The 23295-nt window shown below is 49.1% G+C and overlaps 1 protein-coding gene across 1 annotated transcript in view; it reads right to left on the bottom strand.

The window, feature by feature from the left end:
• Nucleotides 1-23295, bottom strand: part of Megf11 (multiple EGF like domains 11) — a 330164-nt gene that overhangs the window by 17796 nt on the left and 289073 nt on the right. The window contains exons 11-15 of the mRNA XM_051156648.1: nucleotides 11827-11947; nucleotides 10833-10996; nucleotides 9768-9870; nucleotides 4365-4511; nucleotides 3891-4025 (exon numbers count right to left, since the gene is read on the bottom strand). Of these exons, the coding sequence (XP_051012605.1) occupies nucleotides 3891-4025; nucleotides 4365-4511; nucleotides 9768-9870; nucleotides 10833-10996; nucleotides 11827-11947 (670 nt within the window). The remainder of the gene's footprint in view (nucleotides 1-3890; nucleotides 4026-4364; nucleotides 4512-9767; nucleotides 9871-10832; nucleotides 10997-11826; nucleotides 11948-23295) is intronic.

Below are 23295 nucleotides of genomic sequence, written 5' to 3'. Positions count from 1 at the left end.
TCACAGGTAGAAGTGGGAAGATGGGGAGGATGGTATCTCTAGACTCAGCTAAGCACTCCGAGGCTACCTCCCAGCCTTCTGCTTTCCCTTGGGCTATCCTCGGCTATCCTGACTTGTGGATCACGCACTGCCTTCTGAGGACACTCCAGGCCTTTCTTCTGTGCCTTCTAAATTCCCCTGACCCTCACGCCCAGCTATGGATACCCTATCTGTAAGACTCATCTGAAGTGTCACTTCCCTTGGAACAGTAACACGGAGCAAGCCTTAAGACACTGACATCCTTATCAGCTACCCTAGTGTTCCCTAGCAGCCTGCTTTGGGATCTTTTTCATTTTCTTGGTATGTAAATGAAACTGTGTGTATATCATTTTCAAGCACTTTTTTTTTTTTAAATGCTTTCTCTGAATTTAGTCATAGCTGGTCGACCCATCTTCTGTCCTGTGTATGGCTACATCCCTATTTGAGGCTTTAAGTAGCTTCTTGAAGTTCTATTACTGAGATTTGACAGCTCAGCCCAGGCCTGGGTCCTGCCCCTTCTGGTGTCCCCTGCAATGCCAGGAGAGACAAGGCACTCAAGCCATCAGGGACAGGCATCACCTTTCTCCCCTTCCTCTGCCAGGTCCTCTGGCCTAAGCTTTGCAAGGGCAAGAAATATCTCATTTTATACTGTCTCTGACTGTCCAGTGACCACTGAGGAAGTGGGCTTCGGGTAGTTGCAACCTTCTGGAAGGCTCTACTCCTGCAATCATCGGAAGATCAGGAATAGGGTTCTTTTTTTGAGGGGTGGGGGAGAGTTGTTGAATATTTACTTAATGTGTCTGTGTGCAAATGTGTGCACACATGAGCAGGCACCTGTGGAGGCCAGAAGCGGACATCAGATCCCTTGGAAGTAAGGTTAGAGGCAGTTGTAAGCTGCCTGACATGAATGCTGGAAAGTGAACACAGCAAGCTCCTTACCCACCGAGCCATCTCTCCAGCCCTTATGGGATAGGTATTGATTTCTTGGAGGAAAATGGCTTCCCTTGTCTCAGCTCTGAAACCAGGGATGCTGTCACCTCCCTTCCCCCACCCTGCCTCCCACTGCCAGCCCTTCCCTAGCCTGACTGTGGGCACTGGGTAGCTAGGATATATGTGTAGTTATACCTCTGTGGACATAGCTAGTGGTCGGGACAGATGATAAGGGCAAGTCCAGGACAGCCAAGGCTACACAGAGAAGCCCTATCTCGAAAAACAAAACAAAACAAAACAAAAAAGAGGCGGGTAGACTTAACTCTGCCTTTGGGTTTGAGTCCTAGTTTTGTTGTGCATTCAGCAAACACACATGGTATTTACATGCACCAGAAACTGATCAAAATGTTTCACAGATATTAATATTAAGTTCACATACTCCTCAGACTGCTCACATCACTGAATCCCCTTGACACATAGGGAGAGCTTAAGGCTTCGCTCCACAGTTACCCAGCAAAGAAATGTACTGTCTCCTAGCTGAGGACATCTCAACAAAGCCCTTCGCTTCCCACCCCAACCCCAAATATGTTCATCATCAAGATGGGGACACAAGCCAGCACTCGATGGCCTTAGGCCTTGGTCAGTAGCTACAGGTAGGCTGGCTGATCTGGGCTCTGTGCTTCCTTCCCAGGCCAAGTCTCTGGCCTCCTGTTTGCTGCTCAAGCTCAGCCTCCTAAACTGCACATTGCCCCGCCTCTCCCTGCCTCTGGCAGATGCTTTATTCTGAGGGTCCAGTTGAGCCCTATCATCCTGAAAGGAGCTTCCTTGCACTCCCTCTGTTGGCTGAGCCAAAGGACTATCCAGCTTGGTAGGGGGAGCAGAGTGCTGGAGCTGTTCCACCAGCCTTTACCCCTGAAGCACTCTGGGGTGCTCTAACAAGGCTGTCTTGTCTTTGAAGTCTTCCCCCTACAGGAGGCAGACAAATTCACCCACAGAGCTGCTAATGTGATTGGTCTAATGCATTAATTGCGAGACTTCTTGGCTGAATTGCGAGACTTCTTAGCTGAATCAAGAGCCGGGCATGGGAAGGGGAGGAGGGGGCTGGTGAAAAGAAAACATTGGGTTATATTTAATCTATGTTTAATGGTTCTGGAGAAGCACTGTCTGTAATTTGTAACTCACTGGAAAGCCAGTCATTAGAAAGTGTCAGCTCAATTTTTTACAAGGTTTGAGACAACCAGGGCAGTTGCCATTAATAGCAAACTCCATTAGATCTATATGTGGAAAATACTCATTAGGCCAGCGGGCAATAAATCAGACGACATGGGCTGTGAGGGTTCCTCCTCGGGCTTCATGGCTCCTAATTTAGACTGGGCTTGGTTCTATTGACGGCTGGGTCTCCAATGTTTAATAAATAAACCTCAGCCTGTCAGGTAGTGATTAAACCATCCTAAGAGGGCTGCAAGCAAATGAAACTGACACATACATTTCCCAGGGGCCCAAACTTCTCATGACCTCAGCTCATCATAGAGTCTCACGTCTACTCTTGCATATTAGAAATAGCCCAGCTCAGCCGTGATGATACATCAAAAGGAAGTGCTGCACTGGAGGTAGTGAGCTCTCCGTCAAGAGAGGTATTTAAGCACAGGCCGGGGAGAGTCTTGCCTTGGTGACTTTGAAGTTGCTCTAAATTCACCATATTCTCAAATCCGTTCACTCTCCGGAGGATGGTGCAAATCCCCCAAGTTTGTATACTTCCAAACAAGGACAGGTTCTAAGCCTTTCTAGGGAAGTCTGCCTTCCAGCTGTCTCCTCGTCCTTAGTTGCTGCACTCTCTATCCAATCCATGCTGTTGTACGTTAGTGTGCCCAGCTTCTGCTCTCCACCCTGCAGGCTGAAGTCCAGCCCAAGTCCTGCAGAATCTCTGGACCCTCCCTGACTGTCACACTGACCTGGGCCAAGGAGCTGCCCATAGAGCAGAGGATGGCATGTGCTGGGCCAGTACTCATCTTCTCATGGTACCTAATGTGGAAGGATTTTTGCCAAAGGTGTTGATGCCATAGCAGAGATATTTATGCCATAGAACCATGCAAGTACCTCAAAGCAGGTGTTTACCCCCCAAAACCAGCTAGTTGGGGAGCACCCTACAGGAAGCTTTGTCACCCCTTCAGTGCTACATTTATGGTGTGCTGGAGGCCTGAAGTTGACATTGGGGAGGATTCTGGGGTTGAGCTGAGACGTATGTCGCCAGAGATTTAGTGCTATTGACCTGACGGGGTGTGAGCGCCAGTGACAGACTGGGCCGTGGCTATCTCTGTGCCCCGACAGAGCCTCTGCCTTTACCACTTGGCATTCCACACAGCCCTAGCTCAGTGTCACTCCATATGTACTTATGCTTACTTCATGTTGCCATCATTTATTTGTTTGGTTGTTATGTATTTTGAAACAAGATCTCGTGTAGCCCAGGTTAGCCCCCGACTCTGTGTAGCTTAGGAAGACCTCGAACTTCTCCATCCTCCTTCCAATGCATTCTAGGCAAGCACTCTACCAACTGAACTACGTACCTCTTCAGGCCTGGTTTTGGTTTTTTGAGACAGAATCATGTTAAGTAGCCCAGGCTGGCCTTGAATATGTAATCCTCCTGTCTCAGCCTCCCAAGTTCTAGGATTATATGGGTATGTACTACCATGCCTGGCTCTTTTTTTTCAGGCAGAATATTGGAGTCTGAATTCATTTCTGCCACTTGCTGGCTGTGAGACCACACACATGACACTTAAGCTCTTGGAGCTTGTCCCTTTAGCAACATAGTGATTTTTTTTTCCCCCTCTCATTCCACATACATGCTGCTCAGTCCCCAACAGCATAGGAAGGAAAATCCCTGGACCCTTCCTTCTTTCTGCCCCTTTGTTCCCTGCCCTGGCCGCCCCACCAGTTGCAGGTACCTTGGTTGCACAAGGCTCCAGAGAATCCTGGCAGACACTCACAGATGCCACTGATGTGGTGGCAGGGCCCGCTGCTGTGCACGCAGAGGGGACAAGGCTGGGCGCAGCCATGGCCGTAGAACCCTGGTGGGCAGACTGAGGGTGTCGGAGGGGAGATGGTGCTCAGAAGCTTGTAGGTACTGCTGGCCTAGCCACTTCTCTGGTTCCCCCCATCCCAGTGAAGAGATGCTCCTTAAAAAACGGGGAAGCCTGGGGTCCCCATGCCTGGAGGCCCATCCCTTTTGAAGAGAGGAAGTATGGGCTGATCCTGATACTACTGAGACGCTGGGCCTTGAATTTGGGGACATAACAGCCAGGACAGGGAAGGAGGGCACAAAATGGAGTGAGAAGAATGGCCTGGCTCTTCCACAGGCCAGCATTAAGGGTCTGGGTGGATGGCAAGTCAGAAGTCCTTGGGGCGGGGCCTAGCCTTACTTCGCTGACATAAGGGTCCTCGGAAGCCAGGGGCGCACTCGCAGCTCCCGTCCTCAGGGGAACAGGAGCCTCCATTCTCACAGCTGCAGGCCACTGAACAGTTGGGGCCCCAGCGCCCCGGAGGACATGTGCTGTCACAGCGGATGCCTGTGGACCAGACACAGAGAAGGCAGGTCAGCGGGAAGGGGTGAGGGCAGGAGGAAGATGGAGGGAAACCCAGTGCGGGTGGGGTCTGGTGTGGAGGTCTTCTGGCAGGAGATGAGATGATTCCCTTCCAGAGGCCTCAAAGACAACAGGAACTGACCAGGCAGAGGCAAGCGACTGAAGAAGGCACTGTAGCTTGGAACTGAACACAGCACAATGGCAGACCCATGGCAGGCTCAAGGAGGCCAGCAAGAGAGGAGATGGCAGCACCAGACGAGGAAGCGTGCCTCCACCTTCTCAGCTGAGCTAACATAAAGAGCATGTTGGGCCAGGAAAGTGGCCCATCTCAGCCAATGGTACTCGGTAAAAAGCCTGGTGACCCGAGTTCTACCCTTGAATTCCACATAAAAGCAGGAGAGAACTGACTCCACAGAGTTATCCTCTGTCCGCCGCTGTGGCACACGACGTAATCCCAGTCTATCATACACATTTACTCATCACCTGTATATATCAAAGTTACTTTTAATTTAAAAAGAAATACAAGGTCATCCTCAGCTATGTAGGAAATTCAAGGCCAGCCAGGGCTACATGAGACCCTGTCTCAAAAGAAAATGTGTTGTGCATTTATATACACATATATAGTACATATTCTAAATCACTTACACACACCGAAAGAAACCAAAAATGTTAGCTGTACCCCCCCCCCAAACTTGCTAATAAATGACCCTCAGTTTGACAAACAACAGCCTGTGGGGAATGGATGGAATATATGTCAATAAGAGAGGGAGCGAGAGCTACAGTCCCCCTGAGCTCAAAGAATATTTGAGCTGAGCCAATTTCAGCTTGGAGGCTAAGAAGGAATTTTAAAAAGCCAGGGTGGGGGTTCGCACCAGGCTGAGCAGCTTCTAGTCTCACATGCGTGGGCTAGGTGATTGGACCAGGCCCAGGAGACCAGCCGGTCTTTGGAAGGTGAGCTTCAGAGGCTCTGGGCTGCACAGGATTAGTTAAAAAGTCGTGCCTGCCTTGTTATAAGGACAGGTACTGTGAGGAAGAGAAGCGCAGAGGGAAAAAGACCCAGCAAACATGTGAAGGAGAGCAGAGGGACCAATTTGGAGGAGGTGAGACTGCAGGCCCACCTGCAGGAGGGGGGTGGGCGGAGGCAGCTAGGGTAGGGAGCCTGCTGGCCGCCTCACCCGCTGCCAGTTAGAGATGCCTTCCTTTATTGTGCCCTACCTCATGTCTCAACCTTGCTGGAGGGTGGGGGAAGGAGGACTTCAGGTGTTACTCCCTGGGAAACCGGAAGTGGCTTCTCCCCAGGGACAGCTCATCCATTGAGAATGTGGCAAGTGAGTCATCTCCCCAACTCTGTGGCTGATACAGTCTCCCACAGAGTTTCAGGGGGTTGAGAGGCAAATCAGGGAATAGGGAGTGAGTATAGATTGACCAAAGCTTGGGAAAGGGGACCAGGACACTGTTTAAAGATTTGGGTACCATTTCCAGTTTCCGCTTTGTAGGTGTGGTTGACCCTCTGTATTCATGAAAGAAACCCAAGAAAGAATACCCAAGTATGGTCATATCTCCTGTATACTTTCACGTATTCAGGAGGACCTTGAACTCACCAGGGGGCCGAGGATGACCCTGAAGTTCTGGTACTCCTGTCTCCACCTCCCCAGTGCTGAGATTGCTGGCACGAGCACCACCGTGCCTGCTTTTGTGCGGTGTTGGGAATGAAACCCAGAGCTCTATGTATGCTCTCATTTGATTGAGAGACCTTGTCTCAGTAATAAGGCGGAAGAGAAATTGAGGATGATTCCTGACAGCAACCCCAGGCCTCTGTGTGCATATTGCATACATATGGTCCTCCCCACACACACATATGCATGCATGTATATTTCAAAGTCCTCTCCCTTCCTATCTGGAGGATGAGCTCTCCAGCTTTAGTTTTTGGGAGACCCTCCCCCATGTGCTAAAGGGTAGAGTGAAGAACCTATATTCAAAGCCAGCAGTCACACAGCAGCAAGCCCTTCCCACTTGTCTGCCGGGCGGGGGGGGGCCCACCTCCTCTGCCAGGGATGTGAAGAAGGGCGCAAAGGCTTCCCAAAATCCATCCCTGCTTCGTAATGCTCAAGATTCGGGAGTTCAAAGTCATCCTTAGCTACATAAGAAGTTTGTGCCAACTTGGCCTACAGGAGATCCTGCCCCCAAAGCATACAAACACATGACTTACCCACTAAGTGAATGTCATCCCCCAAAATATGACCTGGGCCTCCCCTCTAGCTGACACTGATCTCCTGGCACCTCCTTAGCTCAGTATAAGAGCCAGAACAGATAATCTCAGCTTTCCATGTGTGGTCACACAGGCTGTTTTCCCAGTGGACTTCAAGAAGCATTTTGTGAGCACCTATTATGTTTAGAGCAAGGCAAATAAGATGTGATGGGATCTGTCGTGAGAGGCCAAAGGATAAGTCCAAGCCAGATGGGGAGGTAGGCAGGGATTTCTGGGGAGGAGGGGGAGGGGTCCTCACTGTTTGGGAAGCCCAGGTTCCCCCTCATCCTTCCTGCCTTTCCTGGCTTCTCCTGCATGACAAACCTCAGGACATCAGCCCCCTCTTTGACAAGCCTTCAGGACTGCCTTTAGAGAAATATGTGCTTTGGAACCAGCAGAGGTCTTGCTGAGGTGCCCATCAAAGCCAGAATTTTTTAAGCATTGTCATTACAGTGGATTTCATTAAAATCAGATCAGCTCTATCAAAATTAAGGCAATGGAAATGTCAGGGCTGTAGCTGACACAGTGTAGGGGGACAATGAAAAGGCTGGAGCCTTGGTCCACACTGAGGGATAGCTGGCAGGGCAGGGGAACCTTGGCCCAACACACTATAGAGCAGTGGTCACCACCCCTTTGGGAGCCTTTTCATAGGGGTCAACAAAGACCATTGGAAAACACAGGCATTTATGATTCATAACAGTGGCAAAATTACAATTAGGAAGTAGCAACAAAAATAATCTTATGGTTGGAGGTCACCACAACATGAGGAACTGTATTAAAGGGTCGCGGCAGCTGGGGGTGGTGGCGCACACCTTTAATCCCAACACTCAAGGAGGTAAAGGCAGGCGGATCACTGTGAGTTCGAGGCCAGCCTGATCTACAAATCGAATCCAGGACAGCCAAGGCTATACAGAGAAACCCTGTCTCGAAAAAGGCAGAAAGAAACAAAGAGGGTCACAGCATTAGGAAGGTTGAAAACCGCTGCTATAGAGGAAAGTTCCTAGCCTTTGGCTATCAGAATAAAGGTAGGTAGAGTCCCACAGAATGAATATTGAGAATTTCCACAGCTGGAAATCAGTGGGATCAGCCAGTGGTCGCTGACATGTGTACTGCTACTGAAAGCTCCCTGCATCCCTGGTTTATGTCACTGACCACTGTGCTCAGCACTTAACAGTGACCCTTCTCTGAAACTTCAGAGTGGTCCCAGGGTCCTTGGGAGGATTCCAGTTATGTGTGCTTTATGGATGGACGTCTCAGGCCATGTAAAGTAAAGGACTTGCAGTTCACAATCCCAGGCTGTCTGGCTAGAGTTCAGTTCTTAGTCACCTAGTTTCCTTTTCTCAGCATGTGGCAGGTACAGGGGCGAGTGAGTTAAGTTAGATTTCTTCCCAGGACTTGTTGAAGGTTGGTCTGCTGTATTGTGATGCTAATTACTGCTTGCTGTCTCTGTACTCCCAGGTTGCTATGTTTGACCAGTAAAGGGCCATCAATCCTGGGCAGGGCAATAGTAAGGGCGTGGCTAAGGTTCCCTGGCTTGGGGGGGGTGGGGCAGGGGGAGAGAAAATCTGAGGAAAGAGAAGAGTGGAGAAGAGCAAGGAGGAGGCCGAGCCATGGGTTAGAGAAAGGAAGAAACACATGGCTGGCATGGATGGAGGATTTGGCCTAGATAAAGAGCATTAGCAAGTATTTGGGATTATGGATAGGAAGCAGCTTGACAGAAAGTATTAGAAGCAGATGGCACTGAATTGGGGTAAGGCATGGGATCCCTGCCCCTATATGGGGTGTAGGTTAGGGGATTACTATCTGCTCTGCCCCAGGTTAACTAAGGCTATTTTAAAGTAGAACAGGTGTCTGTGTCTTGATTGATTGCTAGTGAGTTTAAAAAAAAACACACCACAATAATAATTATAGGCCTGATAAACACTATTAGGTCTGATAAATTAACCACAACATATTGCCCTTGGGGGGCGCTACCTGTAGGCGTTAAACTTTTTCAACCCTACTTTATTTGGGGTTCTTTAATGCTTACACCTCCCTTTTAACCCATTTACCCCAGATAGGAGAGAAGAGAGGTTAATGGCACAGGAGAAGGAGACTTTTTTAGATTGGGTTCCTTGGAGCGAATCCACTGGCATAGCCAACAGGATTCCAGCAGACCCGTTAAACAAAAAACCAACAACTCAACAAAGGTGACTGCAACCACAACAGCCGGAATCTGGAGCAACAGCCAGAACCCAGCAACAGCCAAAAACCTTAAAGCATTTGCTAGAACGGTTCTCTCTAGGAGCATCTCAAAGTGGAGCAATGAACAGGCAAGACCAAAAAGCCAAAAAAGCCCAGCCTCTTGTTTTGGGCTCAAATATATATCTCCTCTCAGAGTCCATACTAGGGTGTTTATCAGCTGACAAAGAACATCACCTGTTCTCTTACAAGTCTGTTTCCAGCCTAGGCTAGCCTTAAACTTGCTGTGCAGCTAAGGATGACCTTGAACTTCTGATCCTCCTTTCTCTCTGTCCTGAGTACTGGCATTACATGTGTGCACCACCACACCCAGCCAGGATCGGTTCCATCAAGCCATAGAAGCGGAAGGCTGGTTTGGAGGGTCCCATTGGTCACTATGTGCAGAGTGGATTCACCTGGGCAAAATGACGGGCATGAGACCAACCAGGAGGTGGAGGCAGGGCAGATGAGAGATGGCTCGTAGCATCAGTGGGCTGGAGAGAAGTACGTTTATGGAGTAGATGTAAGGACTAAGGTTCTGAAGTACCGTGTTCTCTGTACACAGGCTAAGTACCTGTTAGCACTGAAATATGTTGTCCCAAGAACAGAGGCCCAACTAGCATGTCTTTATAAATATCTCGTTTCTGGGCTGAAAGGGAGCAGATTGGGGAGGGGTGGCAAATAAAAGGAGATTGAACAGTCATGAGGAGCGAGGGAAAACAAAGAGCCTGACTTCACAGGGCGCGGGTAGTGAGTGGCCGGGCCAAGGTTACCTGTCCATCCTGCCAGGCAGCAGCAGTGGCCTGTGACAGGGTCACAGCCATCAGCATGACTGCAGTCACAGTGTTCACTGCAATTCAGCCCAAACATGCCATCCTGTGGGGAAGAGGAAGGGAGATATGATCATGCCTGGGTCACACACTTCTATCAGCTCTTGAGGGACTGGGGCACAGCCATGGTGCTCTGGAGCTGCGTACCACAGGGCTATGAAGTCACCCAACCATCTGGCCGCATCAGTAGGAACAGGAGAGAGGGATGTGATGAGGGCCTGCCCCATCTTTCAGTGCAGCCTCCTTGTGGTCGAGACTGTAGATTAAAATGCTGTTGTCGTTAACAGGCATGGTGGGGGAAAATTGCCTGTAAGCCCAGCAGTTGGGAGGTGCAGGCAGAAGAATTGCTACGAGCTCAAGACCAGCTTGGGTTACAGTGTGAGATCCTATCTCACAAAACAAAACATGGCATACTTTGTTAATTATGACACACCTGTCCCATATGAGGACTGAGGATAGCCTACTCTTGTCACTGGGGAAGGAAACGGAAACTTCATTTCTCACATAATCACAGGGTCTCAAGTGCCCACTCTGCCCTAGTCTCTTAGTTCTCACATCAATGTTCTGGAATGGCCCCACCCATCCCCACGGCTGGAGAAACATACTCAAGGAGCCAGGATGTAGCGAAGTCAGGATCTGAACCCAGAGCCCACACTGAGTCTCACTCACATCAGCTGACCTAGCAGCCTAAGGGTCAGTGCTTGAAGAGTTGGGGTTGTTGCTTGACTCCATTCCCTGTCCCCAGTAGTGACAGTGACACAACTGCAACCCAAATACTACCCAGAAATGGCCGTTCTGCTGTGTTGGATTCAGCAGCATCCAGTCAGTGTGCACAGCAATGGGAAAGCACTTCTGCCTGAGTGTCCGTTTTATAGACAGGAAGATTGAGACCCAGGGTAGAAAGAGGCCACATAGAGGTTAATAGTTCCTAACTCGGAGCTCTTCTCTGGAGCATGTGCCCCACCCCCCAGAGAGGAGAAGGTACAAGGGACCAAAGTGGGTACTCACTGGGCAGGGCAGTTCACAGGAGTCCCCCAGCCAGCCTGGGGTACAGGTGCAGGAGCCGTCAGAGGGGCTGCAGGCTGCCCCGTTGGCACAGACACAACTGTCATTGCAGTTCAGGCCCCAGGTCCCACTGGGACAAGGCAGGGAGCAGTCCACACCCTGCCACCCTGGGGAGAGGGCAAACAGAGTCATCGGCCACGCCCAGCATAACTTTCTGTTCACTTCCCCAGCACCACAGGCAGTGTCCCTGTCACCACAGTTGCCTAGCTCCCTGTAACAGGGGGTTACACCATTTCTGCTGCTGCCAGATGGGCCCACTGGGACTGGGGAACCAGCTTTTGGGGTATTGTCCTCTAGGCCAGGGGTTGGGGTTTCAGCAGCATATCTCTATTCTGAAGCCTGTCACTGTACCTGCCTTGGGGACTTGAACCCTTCCCTCCTCGGTTCCTTCAAACAGGAGGCTACCCCTGAGGCCTGCCGGACTTCCTGGCTACGGCCTCCAGGCAGGCTTCCTGAGCGACCAGAATGGGAAAGGAGCCAGCTGTACCCTCTTCTCTCCCTACCTTGGGCTAGACCTTCCTTAGCTTTTTTTCAGAGAATGCTTCTTTATATAGCCCAGGATAGCCCAGAACTATAATCTCTCCTACTTCTGTGCTGGGATTACAGGTGTCCGTCAACATAACCTGGCATATGCCAGGCCTTTGCCAGTGGCTGTGTCTCTTTGGACCATTAGTGCCTCCACAAAGCCCTTTTTAGCTCCCACTAGGTGAGTCTCTCATCCAGGTTCAGGGAACTCTGTCTGTCCCTGCAGCCCGTGTGGTTCACCTTCCATCTGTGCCTCAGCGATTCCAAACCCGGAAGGAACCCTCCTACACACCTGTTCTGGCTCTGGCTCTCCTTTGATCCTGAGTGGTGGGCGCGCCCTTGAGCAGCCTCACCCAGGACCCTCATCTGTTGGCATGCCTGAGCCTGGGAACAGAGCTGGAGCGAAACTTACCCTCTCGGCAGGTGCAGGAGCCGTCCACAGGGGAACAGGTGCCGCCATTGTTACAGCTACATACAGATGAGCAGTTGGGACCGTAAGTCCCCGCAGCGCAGGGAACCGCACACACCTCTCCCTGCACAGAGAGGATCTAGTTGTGAGATGAGAGGAGTCCCCTGCTCTGGGTGGCTGTGTAGGTGGTGGTGTGCCCCTCCCAACGTCCGTGCTTTCACCCCCAGCACCTGTCTGCCTGCCTCTGCCGGAGAGGTGGGGAGAAGGGAGGCCTTAAAGGCATGTGCCACCACATCTGACCCCTTCTGTTATATGGCAAAAGGGAACCTTGCAGGTGTGAGAGAGGACCTTGAGACAGGGACACTAATGTATATGGGTCATGGAAGTGGGCCTGATGTCTCATGAGCCCTTAAAACCAAGAGATTAGAAAGGATAAGTCAGAGACACATCCTAACTAAATCCTCCGCTTGGCTGATGACTTTGAAGATGGTGGAAGGGAGCCAACAAACAATGAAGATGGTGGCCTCTAGGCTGAGCCTTCTATAGCCCGCAAGGTAATAGAGACCTTGCCCCTCCAGTCAGAAACCAGATTCTGCCAACTGGAAGTGAGCAAGTAGGAACTGACCCTTCCCTAGAACCGCCAGGAGGCACCACTGACTCTGTGAGCTAGAGGTAGGTGCTGTTTTAGGGGGAGGGGATCTGCCTCCACACCAGGAAATGAGACCCTAGGAATCTGTGTTAGGTCACAGCGAACCTGGTACCTCCCATCAACTGACTTGTGGGGGAGGGAGGAGGTTGGAAGTGGAAAGTATGGGGGTAGGAGTGTGACAGGGTCTCTTGTATTACAGGCTGAGGATGACCTTGAATTTTTTTTTTTTTTTTTTTTTTTTTTTTTTTTTGAGACAGGGTTCCTCTGTGTAGCCTTGGCTGTCCAGGACTCTCTTTGTAGACCAGGCTGGCCTCGAACTCACAGCCATCACCTGCCTCTGCCTCTGCCTCCTGGAGTGCGCCTGGCTGACCTTGAACTTTTGAGCCTTCTGCCTCCACTTCCAGCTTGCTGAGATTCCTGGCTGGTGCCATGTAAGGTTTCAGTCTGTTTTCATTCTCGCCAGCACGATGCACAAAGAGATGGCGCGTCCCCATTTGCTGGGCCTCGGGGAAGTGGACAGCGCTGGCAGTGGCTTTTGAGTACTCTCTTGGGCTCACACACCGGTGTGCTTCGTCTCCTTTCACTCTCCCTACATCTCAGAGACATAAACTGTCGCTTCCTTTTCTTCCCATGACACAGCAAAAGCGGCTACACGAGAAAGCCACTTAACGGCCCCGGTGGCAGAATTCAGAGTGGAGGGGCTCTCTTTGGCCCCGGTCTGGCCCCGGGTCATGCCACTGGGTGCTGTGACCCAGACTCTCTAGGGGCTACTCAGGAACATGCAGCTACTAATCTAAGACAACCCGAAGGTGGGGGTCAGGAAAGATGACTAGGCAGGCAGAAGGTGACCAGAGCCGATATGAGGATGGCCTCTAGGGGTGAGGAAGCGCAGGAGCTGAAAGCACCCAGAGAATTACCTGGGAAGGGGGCATCGCATCTTCGTCAGTCGTGAGCTATCTGCTGTCCAAGGATGGCACAACTCCCAGAGAGCTGTTTGTCCTTAAGGCCAAGCTCTAAAAAGGACTCTGCAGAGGACTACTGATTTCTATCCCCAAGAATAAATAGGAGTGGCACAACACACGGTACTAGCAGTGATGGTAGCTCCTGGGCAGGGCTGGGGAATGGGGGGGGGCGGGGTTAGTTAAAAGGGTCAAGGTACAGGGCACAGGCTGGGAGTAGGGACTTCTGAGTCTTTCGGGGGGAGGGGGTGAAAGCTGCCCAGGATGGAGCTTGATGAGGGAAAGACAACACAGGTTGAGGGTGTTCCAGGAGATAACAAGTTTAAAGAGGCCTGGGAGACTGTTGGTTGCATAGCTCATTTGATAGAGTGTTTACCTTGCATGCATTAGGCCCTAGGTTCGTTCCCTAGCACTATGTAAAGTGGGCTTGGTGGTGCACACCTGGAATCCCAGGACTCAGGAGACGGAGCCAGGAGGATTAGAAGTTCAGGGTCATCCTCAACTGCACAGTGAGTTCAAGGCCAGCATGGGACCCTGCTTCTGTACCTGTAACAGGGCCCAGACCTTAGTAGGTCCCCAGCCCTTAGCACAACTGACTCCATGATGGAAGTACCATTCAGGCTATAAAACTCAGCATGCAGATGGCACCACCTGCCAAAAGTGAAACAAAGGCCTCATCTACCAAATCCATAGTTCTGGGAAAGTTCCAGGCCAACTAATAAAGACTTCTGTTAGCTTAAACCTATGGCCAAGCCGCCTTCCCTGCCAGATACCCAACAACATCTCAAAAAATGAAACAACACTAACAGAAGCTGTAGAAGGGGGCTGGAGAGATGGCTTAGTAGTTAAACAGGCTTGCAGCTCTTCCAAAGGGCCTGAATTCTTTTCCCAGCACCTGCACCAAACATCTCAAACTACCTGTAATTGAGCTCCAAGGGATCCGACGACCTCTTCTGGCCTCTGCAGTACTGCACACTCATGGCACACTCTCACAGACACATACACACTAGTAAAAATAACTTTTTTTGAGACAGGATTTCTCTGTGTAGTCCTGTCTTTCCTGGAACTTGCTCTGTAGACCAGGCTGGCCTTTAACTCAGAGATCTGCCTGCCTCTGCCTGCAAGTGCTGGGTTGAAGGCACGCGCCACCACTATCACCACCACCACCGCCTGGCAATAAAACTTGTTATTTTAAAAAACCCTTTAATTTAAAAAGTCAGTAAGGGATGAGGATATGGCTCAGTGGTAGAGCATTTGTTGTAAGACTTGGTTTGATCCCTTCCCCCAGTCCCATAACATAAATAAAATAAGTAAGCCTTATATAAGTCTTACTATTGGTGGAAACATACCTTATAAAAAGAATATGACAGTCTTAATAAAAAAAGAAAAAAATTATGCTTAAAAAAAAAAAAAAAAGAATATGACAGTCAGTGGCATGTGCCTTTAATCCCAGCACTCTGGGAGGCAGAGGCAGGTGGATCTCTGTGAGTGCAAGGCCAGCCTAGTCTACAAAGTGTGTACAGGACAGTGATGGCTAAGGCTACACAGAGAAACTCTGTGCACTTGATACTCTGGACTGTGAAATAAAATGTCTCTTCCTTTTAAGTTACTCAGCCAATACCTTCTTGACCTAAGATTAATAGAAAATTAACTAGTATAATATTTTATAGCTACCAGTTTGATTAAGTTGGTTTGTAGTATTGTTCAAGTCATCTATGCCTTTAATGATTTTCTGTTTGCATTTGTATTTTTTCCTAAACTTGAATCAGTTTTTACATTATATATTTGACATGGAAAAATGTGTAACTTGAAGTGATTATAAAATCAGATTTTTAAATTTGTTTTACTTCTACCATCTAATTTTTATTTTATTCTGTATTTCTGACTTTGATTAAATTATATTAATATTTTTATTATTGTAAAAAAAAAAAAAGACAAGAGCCTAATGATATGGTTCCAATTTAAAAGCACAGACTGCTCTTGCAGAGGGCCTAAGTTCGGTTCCCAGTACCCACATGGCAGCTCACAACCATCTATAGCTTCAGCTCCAGGGGACCTGACATTCTTGTCAGAGGGGGCACCAGTGGCCACACATGTCATACAGACATACATTCCGGAAAACCACCCATACACACAAAATATAATACAATAAAAATTAAAGAAGAAGAAGAAGAAAGAATATGGCCATGTCCTTAGGGTTTAAGCAGAAGGAAGTGAGAGAGGGGAGATCCGTTTGCCACCCACTCAACAATGCCAGGCTGGCCATAGAGGAGGCATGTGTCCTCAGAGGGCAGAAGCCCAACTCTAAAGCCTGTTTCTCCCCATTCCCCTTCTCAGCCATAACTATCAAATACCAAGGCCCCAGTGTTAGGGGCTAGGAGGTCCAGTCTCTGCAAGGCCACCTTATGACAAGTGATGTTCCAAATACTGTCACTTATTCCTAAGAAGAAAAAACAAACAAACAAAATAAAACAAAACAAAAAACTAGAAGAATGTGGGCTTGGTGGCACAAACCTGTAATCCCAGCTACCCAGGAGGCTGAGGTAGGAAGATTATAAATTCAAGGCCAGCCTGGACTATAGAGTGAGTTCAAGGACACTCTGGGCAACTTAGTAAGAACCTATGTCAAAATGTCAAAGCAAAAAGTAAAAAGGACAGCAAGGGTGTGTGTGTGTGTGTGTGTGTGTGTTTGTGTGTGTGTGTGTGTGTGTGTGTGTGTGTGTGTGTGTTTGTGTGTGTGTGTGTGTGTGTGTTAGATAGCTTGTCTAGCATGCATAGGGCCTTGAGTTCAAGCCTCAGTACTGGGAGAAAGGAAAACAAATAAAACAAAACAAAAAAACAGTATTGGAGCCCATGATAGCAAAGTGAGTAACTCTGCTTGGGGAGTGTAGGCCGCACCCTGGCTTTTAGCACAGCTCTCCATCTACCACTGCCACTAAGTTTACTCCCCTGATTCTCACAGTTCAGTTTTCCTCCAGTTGGGTTCTGCTTCCCTAAACTCCAGCCTATGAGCTGAGGGTGGCTCTGCAGTTGACTGGCAGACTCTGGTGACAGATCTTTGCAATAAGCCAGTAGCCTCTTAGGTGAGGCTGTTTAGGGTAGCCCCTGGGCCAGGAGACCTCCTCAGTTACCAAGGGCCACTCACAAGCCTTAACCTTGCTAACATGGGTGGTGTCTGGAGCTAGCTGGTTGGTCCTGTGTCTCCATGAGTTTGTGTAGCAAAGCTGACTTGGGTTAGTCTCTCGTGGATCTGTTTATCACTTTGAGGAATCTGTTTGATTATATTCAAGGCTAGACCCTCAGTGTTGGGAACTTTGCCAAGACATGACCCTGGATAAATGTTGTGTCCGGGTGGATTGTATGTACACACTGGCTTCTACTGTGGACACAACTAGACAACCTGAACTCCTTCTCCATGCCTCCAGCTCACCCAGCAGTTCCACAGATGTCCTTTATGGGGCCAGCGTAGAGCCAGATTCTAGGCTCCAGGAGCACAGGGTGATCTGCGGCCCAGCCTCTGCCTGTTTTTATATTATTGGCTTGTAATCATGTTCAGTGCTCCTTGGGGGAAAATCTCTAGTCTCATTCACTGAAGAACAATTGTAGATTTGGTCTATATAGCAAGCTCTTAAAAGCATAGGGTGGCAGGCCTGGAGGGATGACTCAGGTTAAGGGCACTGACTGTTCTTCCAGAGTTCCTGAGTCTAATTCGCAGCAACCACATGGTGGCTCACAACCATCTATAATGTGATCTGATGCCCTTTTTCTGGCCTGAAGGTGTACATGCAGACACAGCACTGAATATACAATAAATAAATAATTAATTTAAAAAAAGCATGGGGTGGGATCAATTAAAAAGGGAGGGAGGGAGGAAGGAAGGAAGGAAGGAAGGAAGCAAGGAAGGAAGGGAAGGAGCAAGAACCAAGAGTTCACATGAAGAAGCACGGGACGCCCCATCCTAATCTGTTTGAAGTTTATAAGTAGCTGAGAGCCAGGAATTCCATCACAAGTAACAAAATTGGCTGTGATGATTGCTTACATACAGTACTGCTTCTACATGGACACTGTATAGTCTTCCCTGTATGTGGGCACTGCACGGTCTCCCTTATATGGGTTTGCATAATCTTCCTTCTACATGGACGTTGCAAGTACGAATGCTCCAGTAAGGCACACTCGAGGACTCGAGGGCTGCAGCGGGATCTTCGGGTTTAGTGTTCCTCTCTCAGCAGAAAACCTGCAGTGTCACCATGGCAGATGCAGTGTGGTTGTCCCACGTCCTGACTGCCAAACCAGCCTCACGCTCCTGCTGCAAGCCTTCCCCAATCTGAGGGATGGCATTCCATCAGGAACGAATGAATTACCCTTTGAATGAGTAGGAGAAAGAAAGACCAATAGAATGACATCTCTACTTCCTTTTTGACCATGCAAAATCTGTGGGTTTTTTTTTTTTTTTTTGTAATATATGGTGAGTTAGAAATAATAACACAATTCTACAAAGCAAACTAAGAGACCCTGCAACTTTCTAAAAATCTCACAAACAAAACCACCTCATTTATGGTAAAAGCATATGCCTTAGCATCCCTGTGATCTACTATAGTGCCCACCCCATCGTGTCCACTCTTTGGCCTGTATTTTTAATTATCAGCCTGCAACCCTGTCAAGCACTCTTCAGGAGAACTCTATAGTCTTATCTACTGAACAACAAAACCCAACTAACCAGTACCACCACCACCACCACCACCACCAACAACACTGCCACCACCACTACCACCAACAAAAATCTCAAGTTTCTTAGAGCCCTTTGGACACTGTAACTTTAGAAGCAACCGAAATTGTACATAAAACTACAAAGATACTTGAGGGAGACTTTTCTTTTCTCTTAAGAGATCCATACCCGGGTCCTGTCCCAACAGGTAAAGGCATTTGCTATGCCCATCTGCATTTGATCCTGGAACCCACCTGAAGGCGGGAGGACAGAAGTGACCCCACAGAGTGGTCCTCTGGCCTTAACACATACGCTGCGGCTCTTGTGCAACTGTACTCATACATACTCAACGACGACAACGAATAAAAATGAATTACAAAACACTCTCCAAGAACCGTAACCCCACATGTGGGTATGCACTTGTGCCCTCTCTTTGGCCATCAGACTAACTGACGGATTTTTGTTAATGGGAAAGTGGAATTTCCCCAGGAATCTCATGCTGAGAGAAGAGGCCAAGGGCCCAGCGCTGACCAGGTCGGGAGCTTGTCTCCAGGAGGAAATCTCACACAGCTCTGAGAACTTAAATGCTTTATGTGAGAGGCTGCAGTCCAGACGATGATAAGATGGTGATGATGATGATGGTGGTGGTGGTGGGCCCCCACACCTTTATCATGACTGCTTAGTTATGTATACCTCTGGCCTTCTAACCTGAACCTCATGTCAAGACCCCAGAATAGATAAGGTGGTGAGAGCAGGGTGTCACAGGGTTTCTTGTGGCCATATGGCCATGTTGCATACATCTCTATTTTGTGTTCCATTATCACCTATCTGCTTCCTTGGCCCACTGAGGACAGGAGACAGACGAGCTGTCAGAACTACCAGGGCCCAAACTCTGGCCCTGACAACTCCAGTTAATACAGTCTCTGTCTCACTTCCCTTCCACGCTCATCCTTAATCCTATATTGAATCCTTTAAAAAAAAAAAAAAGCCGCATCCCTGCTTATCATGAACTTGCCCTGAAGTTCTCTGCTATGCTCAAGAGTCCCAGGTGTTCAGGAATGGGGTGTGTCTGGAGAACTCCTCACGTTGCTGTCCCTGCCAGCTGCCTCTGTCTGTTGACACGGTGCATTCACTGCCCAAGAACAGTAGGACATCAAAGGATGTGCTCGTGTCTGGACCAAGATGCATCGGTGCCAATGTGTTCGGCTATCCTATCTAACATGAGAGCACTTCCCGGAAGAAGCCACCTCCACCTACAGGATCTCGGCCCAGCTCCCACAGCAGGCTGTGTACCAGTACTTCATTCCACTCCGGGAGGAGGCTGTGGACTTCCTCCTCTCTGAGGCCAGTTGATTATAGATGCCGAGTGGGCTGTTAACATCCTGAACCCGATCTGAGAGGGCCTGCTGGTGGCGCGGAACCCTCATGAACCCTCATTGCTGCAGCCGATAGACCGACCGAAGCCTCTCCTTCTGCCTGCCTCGCTGTATGAGTCAGCTGGGTTGCTCCAGCCCTGGTGCCTAATGACTTATGTGCTCTATGAAATTTGTTTCAAATGCTGTTTGCTGGCTTTTTCTCCTTTGCAATATGCTGCTTTGTAGTTTGGCTCTGTTTGGGAAAATTAATCAACAGCTGGGCCTCTTATGCCGATTATCCCTTCTCCTCGAAATGGACAAGAGGTTAATGAGTGGTTTTGGGCATGGAAGGAGAAAGAGGACGGAAGGGGTGTTGCCCCTCCCTTTTACAAATGAGGGAACTGTGAAAGTTCATCTCTGGGTCTCCTTAAATGCACTTGATGGGTGGGAGATGGTATAAATGGGGTGGAACTGGGTTCTTTACAGGCAGGCTAAGGGGCTTACCTGTCAGTGCTCAGGAGAGGGGCCTCAGGAAACAGTGACCAGAGAAACTGCCCTGGCCCACATGTACGTATTTTTTTCCTTTTTCCAGTTTTCATGTATGTTTGTGATGTGCATATATGCATGCATGTCTTTTGCATACCTGTATGTGCACAGGCATGTGGAAGCCAGAGGTGTTAAGAGTCATCTCTTATCTTCCACCCTATTCCCTGAGGCAGTCTCTCTCTCTCTCTCTCTCTTCGACCCCCCCCCCCCCAACCCAGATTTCATACACATGCCTAGTCCTTTTTGTTTTGCTTTGTTTTGTTTTTGGCTTTTTTGGTTTTTCGAGACAGCGTTTCTCTACGTAGCCTTGGCTGTCCTGGACTCACCATGTAGACCAGGCTGGCTCCGAACTCGTAAAGATCCACCTGCCTCTGCCTCCCAAGTGCTGGGATTAAAGGCGTGCACCACCACACCCAGCTAAGCTAGTCTTTTTTGCTAGACAGCTTACTCAGGATGGACTCACTGGAGGGCTGTCATGCCCACTTGGCATTTATCCACGTGTATTTTGCTGCAGGGGGAGGTGGGCTGAGTCAGGAAGGGAAGGCCCTGGACTTTTAGTCAGGGTTTATGGGTTACAGTGAGGTCTAAGCACTTGGCCTCATCCACTGTCCATCAGCCTGCCACAGCTGCTGAGTGCCCTGGGTCCTGCTCACCATCAGAACAGATAGAATGTGACCCTACAGTCCCTTTCAGCTCCCATGTTCTTTAGTCTGCTGCTTCTCCCCTTGACCTTGCCCACCTTGGCAGAGCAAGTACCCCACTTACCACAGTGGTAATAGAATTATCACTTAGAACTCCCCTGATCTCTCACCAGCTAGTAGGAACATGAGGGTGAGGTGCTCTGCTCTGGTTGCTTCACTCCAGCCCAGTGCCCCAGATGCAGTCTGTGGTCAGTACATAGGCATTGGTTTAACCAGGCATTCAGGGCATTGGGGGTGGGGTTGCTGCTTTTAGACAGTGTCTCCTGTAGTCCAGGCTGTCTTCCAACTCTCTTTGTAGTTCAGGCTAGCCTTGAACCTCTGATCCTCCTGCCTCCACCTCCACATCTAGTTTATGTGGTGCTGGGGATGGGATTTGAGGGCTTTATGCATGTTAGGCAAGCATTTTGCCAACTGCGCTGTAGCCCTAATCAGGGAATGTTCTTTAACCACTGATAGGGGTCTAGCCTCTATACTGCGCTGATGGCGCTGCTGACTCTGGGTGCTTTCAGTTAGCTATATAGTGAGTTCAAGGCCAGCCTGGATTACTCTCTCTCAAAAATAAATAAATAAATAATTTCAGATTACTCTCTCTCTAAAATAAATAAATAAATAAATAAATAAGCCCTTTGGCATTTTTATCTCTAAATGTCTGTGAAAGGCCCTACTGTATACTAGGAGGTCTTTTCCTGGTACTAAGTATATATATGTGTGTGTGTATGTGTGTGTGTGTGTGTGTGTGCATGCGCTCACACACGTGTGTACTGTGAAGGAAGCAGGGATGGGAGGAGGCTATCATGAAAGGAGCATGGCTGGCTCAACCCTTCCTTGCAGATAACTCTGATGACTGTTTTTGGTAAATGTTTGTGTTTATGTGTGTGTGTATGTGTGTGCAAGCACTTATATGCCAATACCTGTCTCAGGACTAATACATACGCCATGCCTCAGATAAACCTATCTATCATCTGAGATGGAGTTAGCTATGGATAAAATCTAGGCTTCCTGCTTCAGGGTCCTGGTTCACATGATTTGAGTGGGAACAACCTACTAGTTGTGACCCATGAACTGTGTACTCTGGAGGTTTTGGGACTATAGGGTAAGCTGCCATATGCATGTCAGGTATCTGGGCTTGACCTGCTGTAGGGACCTGGGGATGGCTTCAGGCCATGGGCACAGAAGGGTACAAGTCTGTGAGGAAGCTGGGGTGTAGGTCTGGGCACCAAGCCCAAGGAGGCTGGGGTAGAAGTAAATACTTCAGAGCCTGGTGAGACCTATCCAAGCTGCTTCTCCATCTGCAAAATGGCAGCAGCGAATAGCTGGGCATGGTGGCACACACCTTTAATCCCAGCACTCAGGAGGCAGAGGCAAGTGGGTCGCTATGAGTTCGAAGCCAGCTTGGTCTACAAAGTGAGTCTAGGACAGCCAAGGCTACACAGAGAAACTCTGTCTCAAAAAAAAAAAAAAAAAAAAAAAGGGCTGGAGAGATGGCTCAGAGGTTAAGAGCACTGCCTGCTCTTCCAAAGGTCCTGAGTTCAATTCCCAGCAACCACATGGTGGCTCACAACCATCTATAATGGGATCTGGTGCCCTCTTCTGGCATGCAGGCACACATGGGGGCAAAATACTGTATAAATAATAAATAAATAAAATACTAAAAAAAAAAAAAAAAAAAAAAAAGGCAGTGGTGACAGCTAACCACAGAGGGTGACAGGGGCTGAGAGCATCAGTATGGAAGACCCTTCAGGAAAATATGCATCCTGGAGATAGCTGTGTCTCAGTCCCCAGCCCCAGTGGTCCCTGATTTGCCTGCTGTCTAGTGTCTGCTCCCAAACTCATCCCTCTTGGAGCCCTGTGATACCTGGCCTTAGAAGGTGTACCCTGTGGGTACAAGGAAAGGACAATAGTTTTGCTATTTGGCCTCAAGTTTGCAGAGTATGTGTCACACTACCGACCACCCATGGCATGAGCAAAGGGGCCTCAGTCACCCTGCAGAGAAGACACTTATTTAGCACCAACTGTATGCTGGAGCTACAATCTCACTACCCCTTACATGTAGGACTGAGTGAGGTCAAGGCCAGCTCCATGCTGCTATACTGCTGCTCTAGGCTGCAGCGGCCCCTTTATATCTGCTGCATTAAGCTGGGGTCTCCACCCAGGCTTCAGGACCCAGGCACTTGAGCCCCCACTGTCTTTCACTGTTTTCCCACACCCTGTGCATCTGGGCCATCTGGGCCTGATGCTCTGGGAGCCCCCTCCCTGGGCTCAGTTCAGGGAAGTACATTCCCCTCTTTAGAACATGGCCAGCTGTGGTGGCGCATGGCCTTTAATCCCAGCACTTGGGAGGCAGAGGCAGGCGGATCACCATGAGTTCGAGGCCAGCCTGGTCTACAAAGCAAGTCCAGGACAGTCAAGGCTACACAGAGAAACCCTGTCTCTAAAAAACAAACAAACAAACAAAAAACACCTTAAAAAACAAAAAAGAACTTTGTGTTGTTTTATAGAACAAAGTCTCACATTCTATTCCAGGGTGGCCCTGAACTGTCCTGCAAATCCTCCTGCT

Source organism: Acomys russatus, chromosome 14 (assembly GCF_903995435.1).
Source record: "Acomys russatus chromosome 14, mAcoRus1.1, whole genome shotgun sequence".
NCBI classification, from domain to species: domain Eukaryota; kingdom Metazoa; phylum Chordata; class Mammalia; order Rodentia; family Muridae; genus Acomys; species Acomys russatus.
This window is presented reverse-complemented; position numbering and strand designations above follow the sequence as displayed.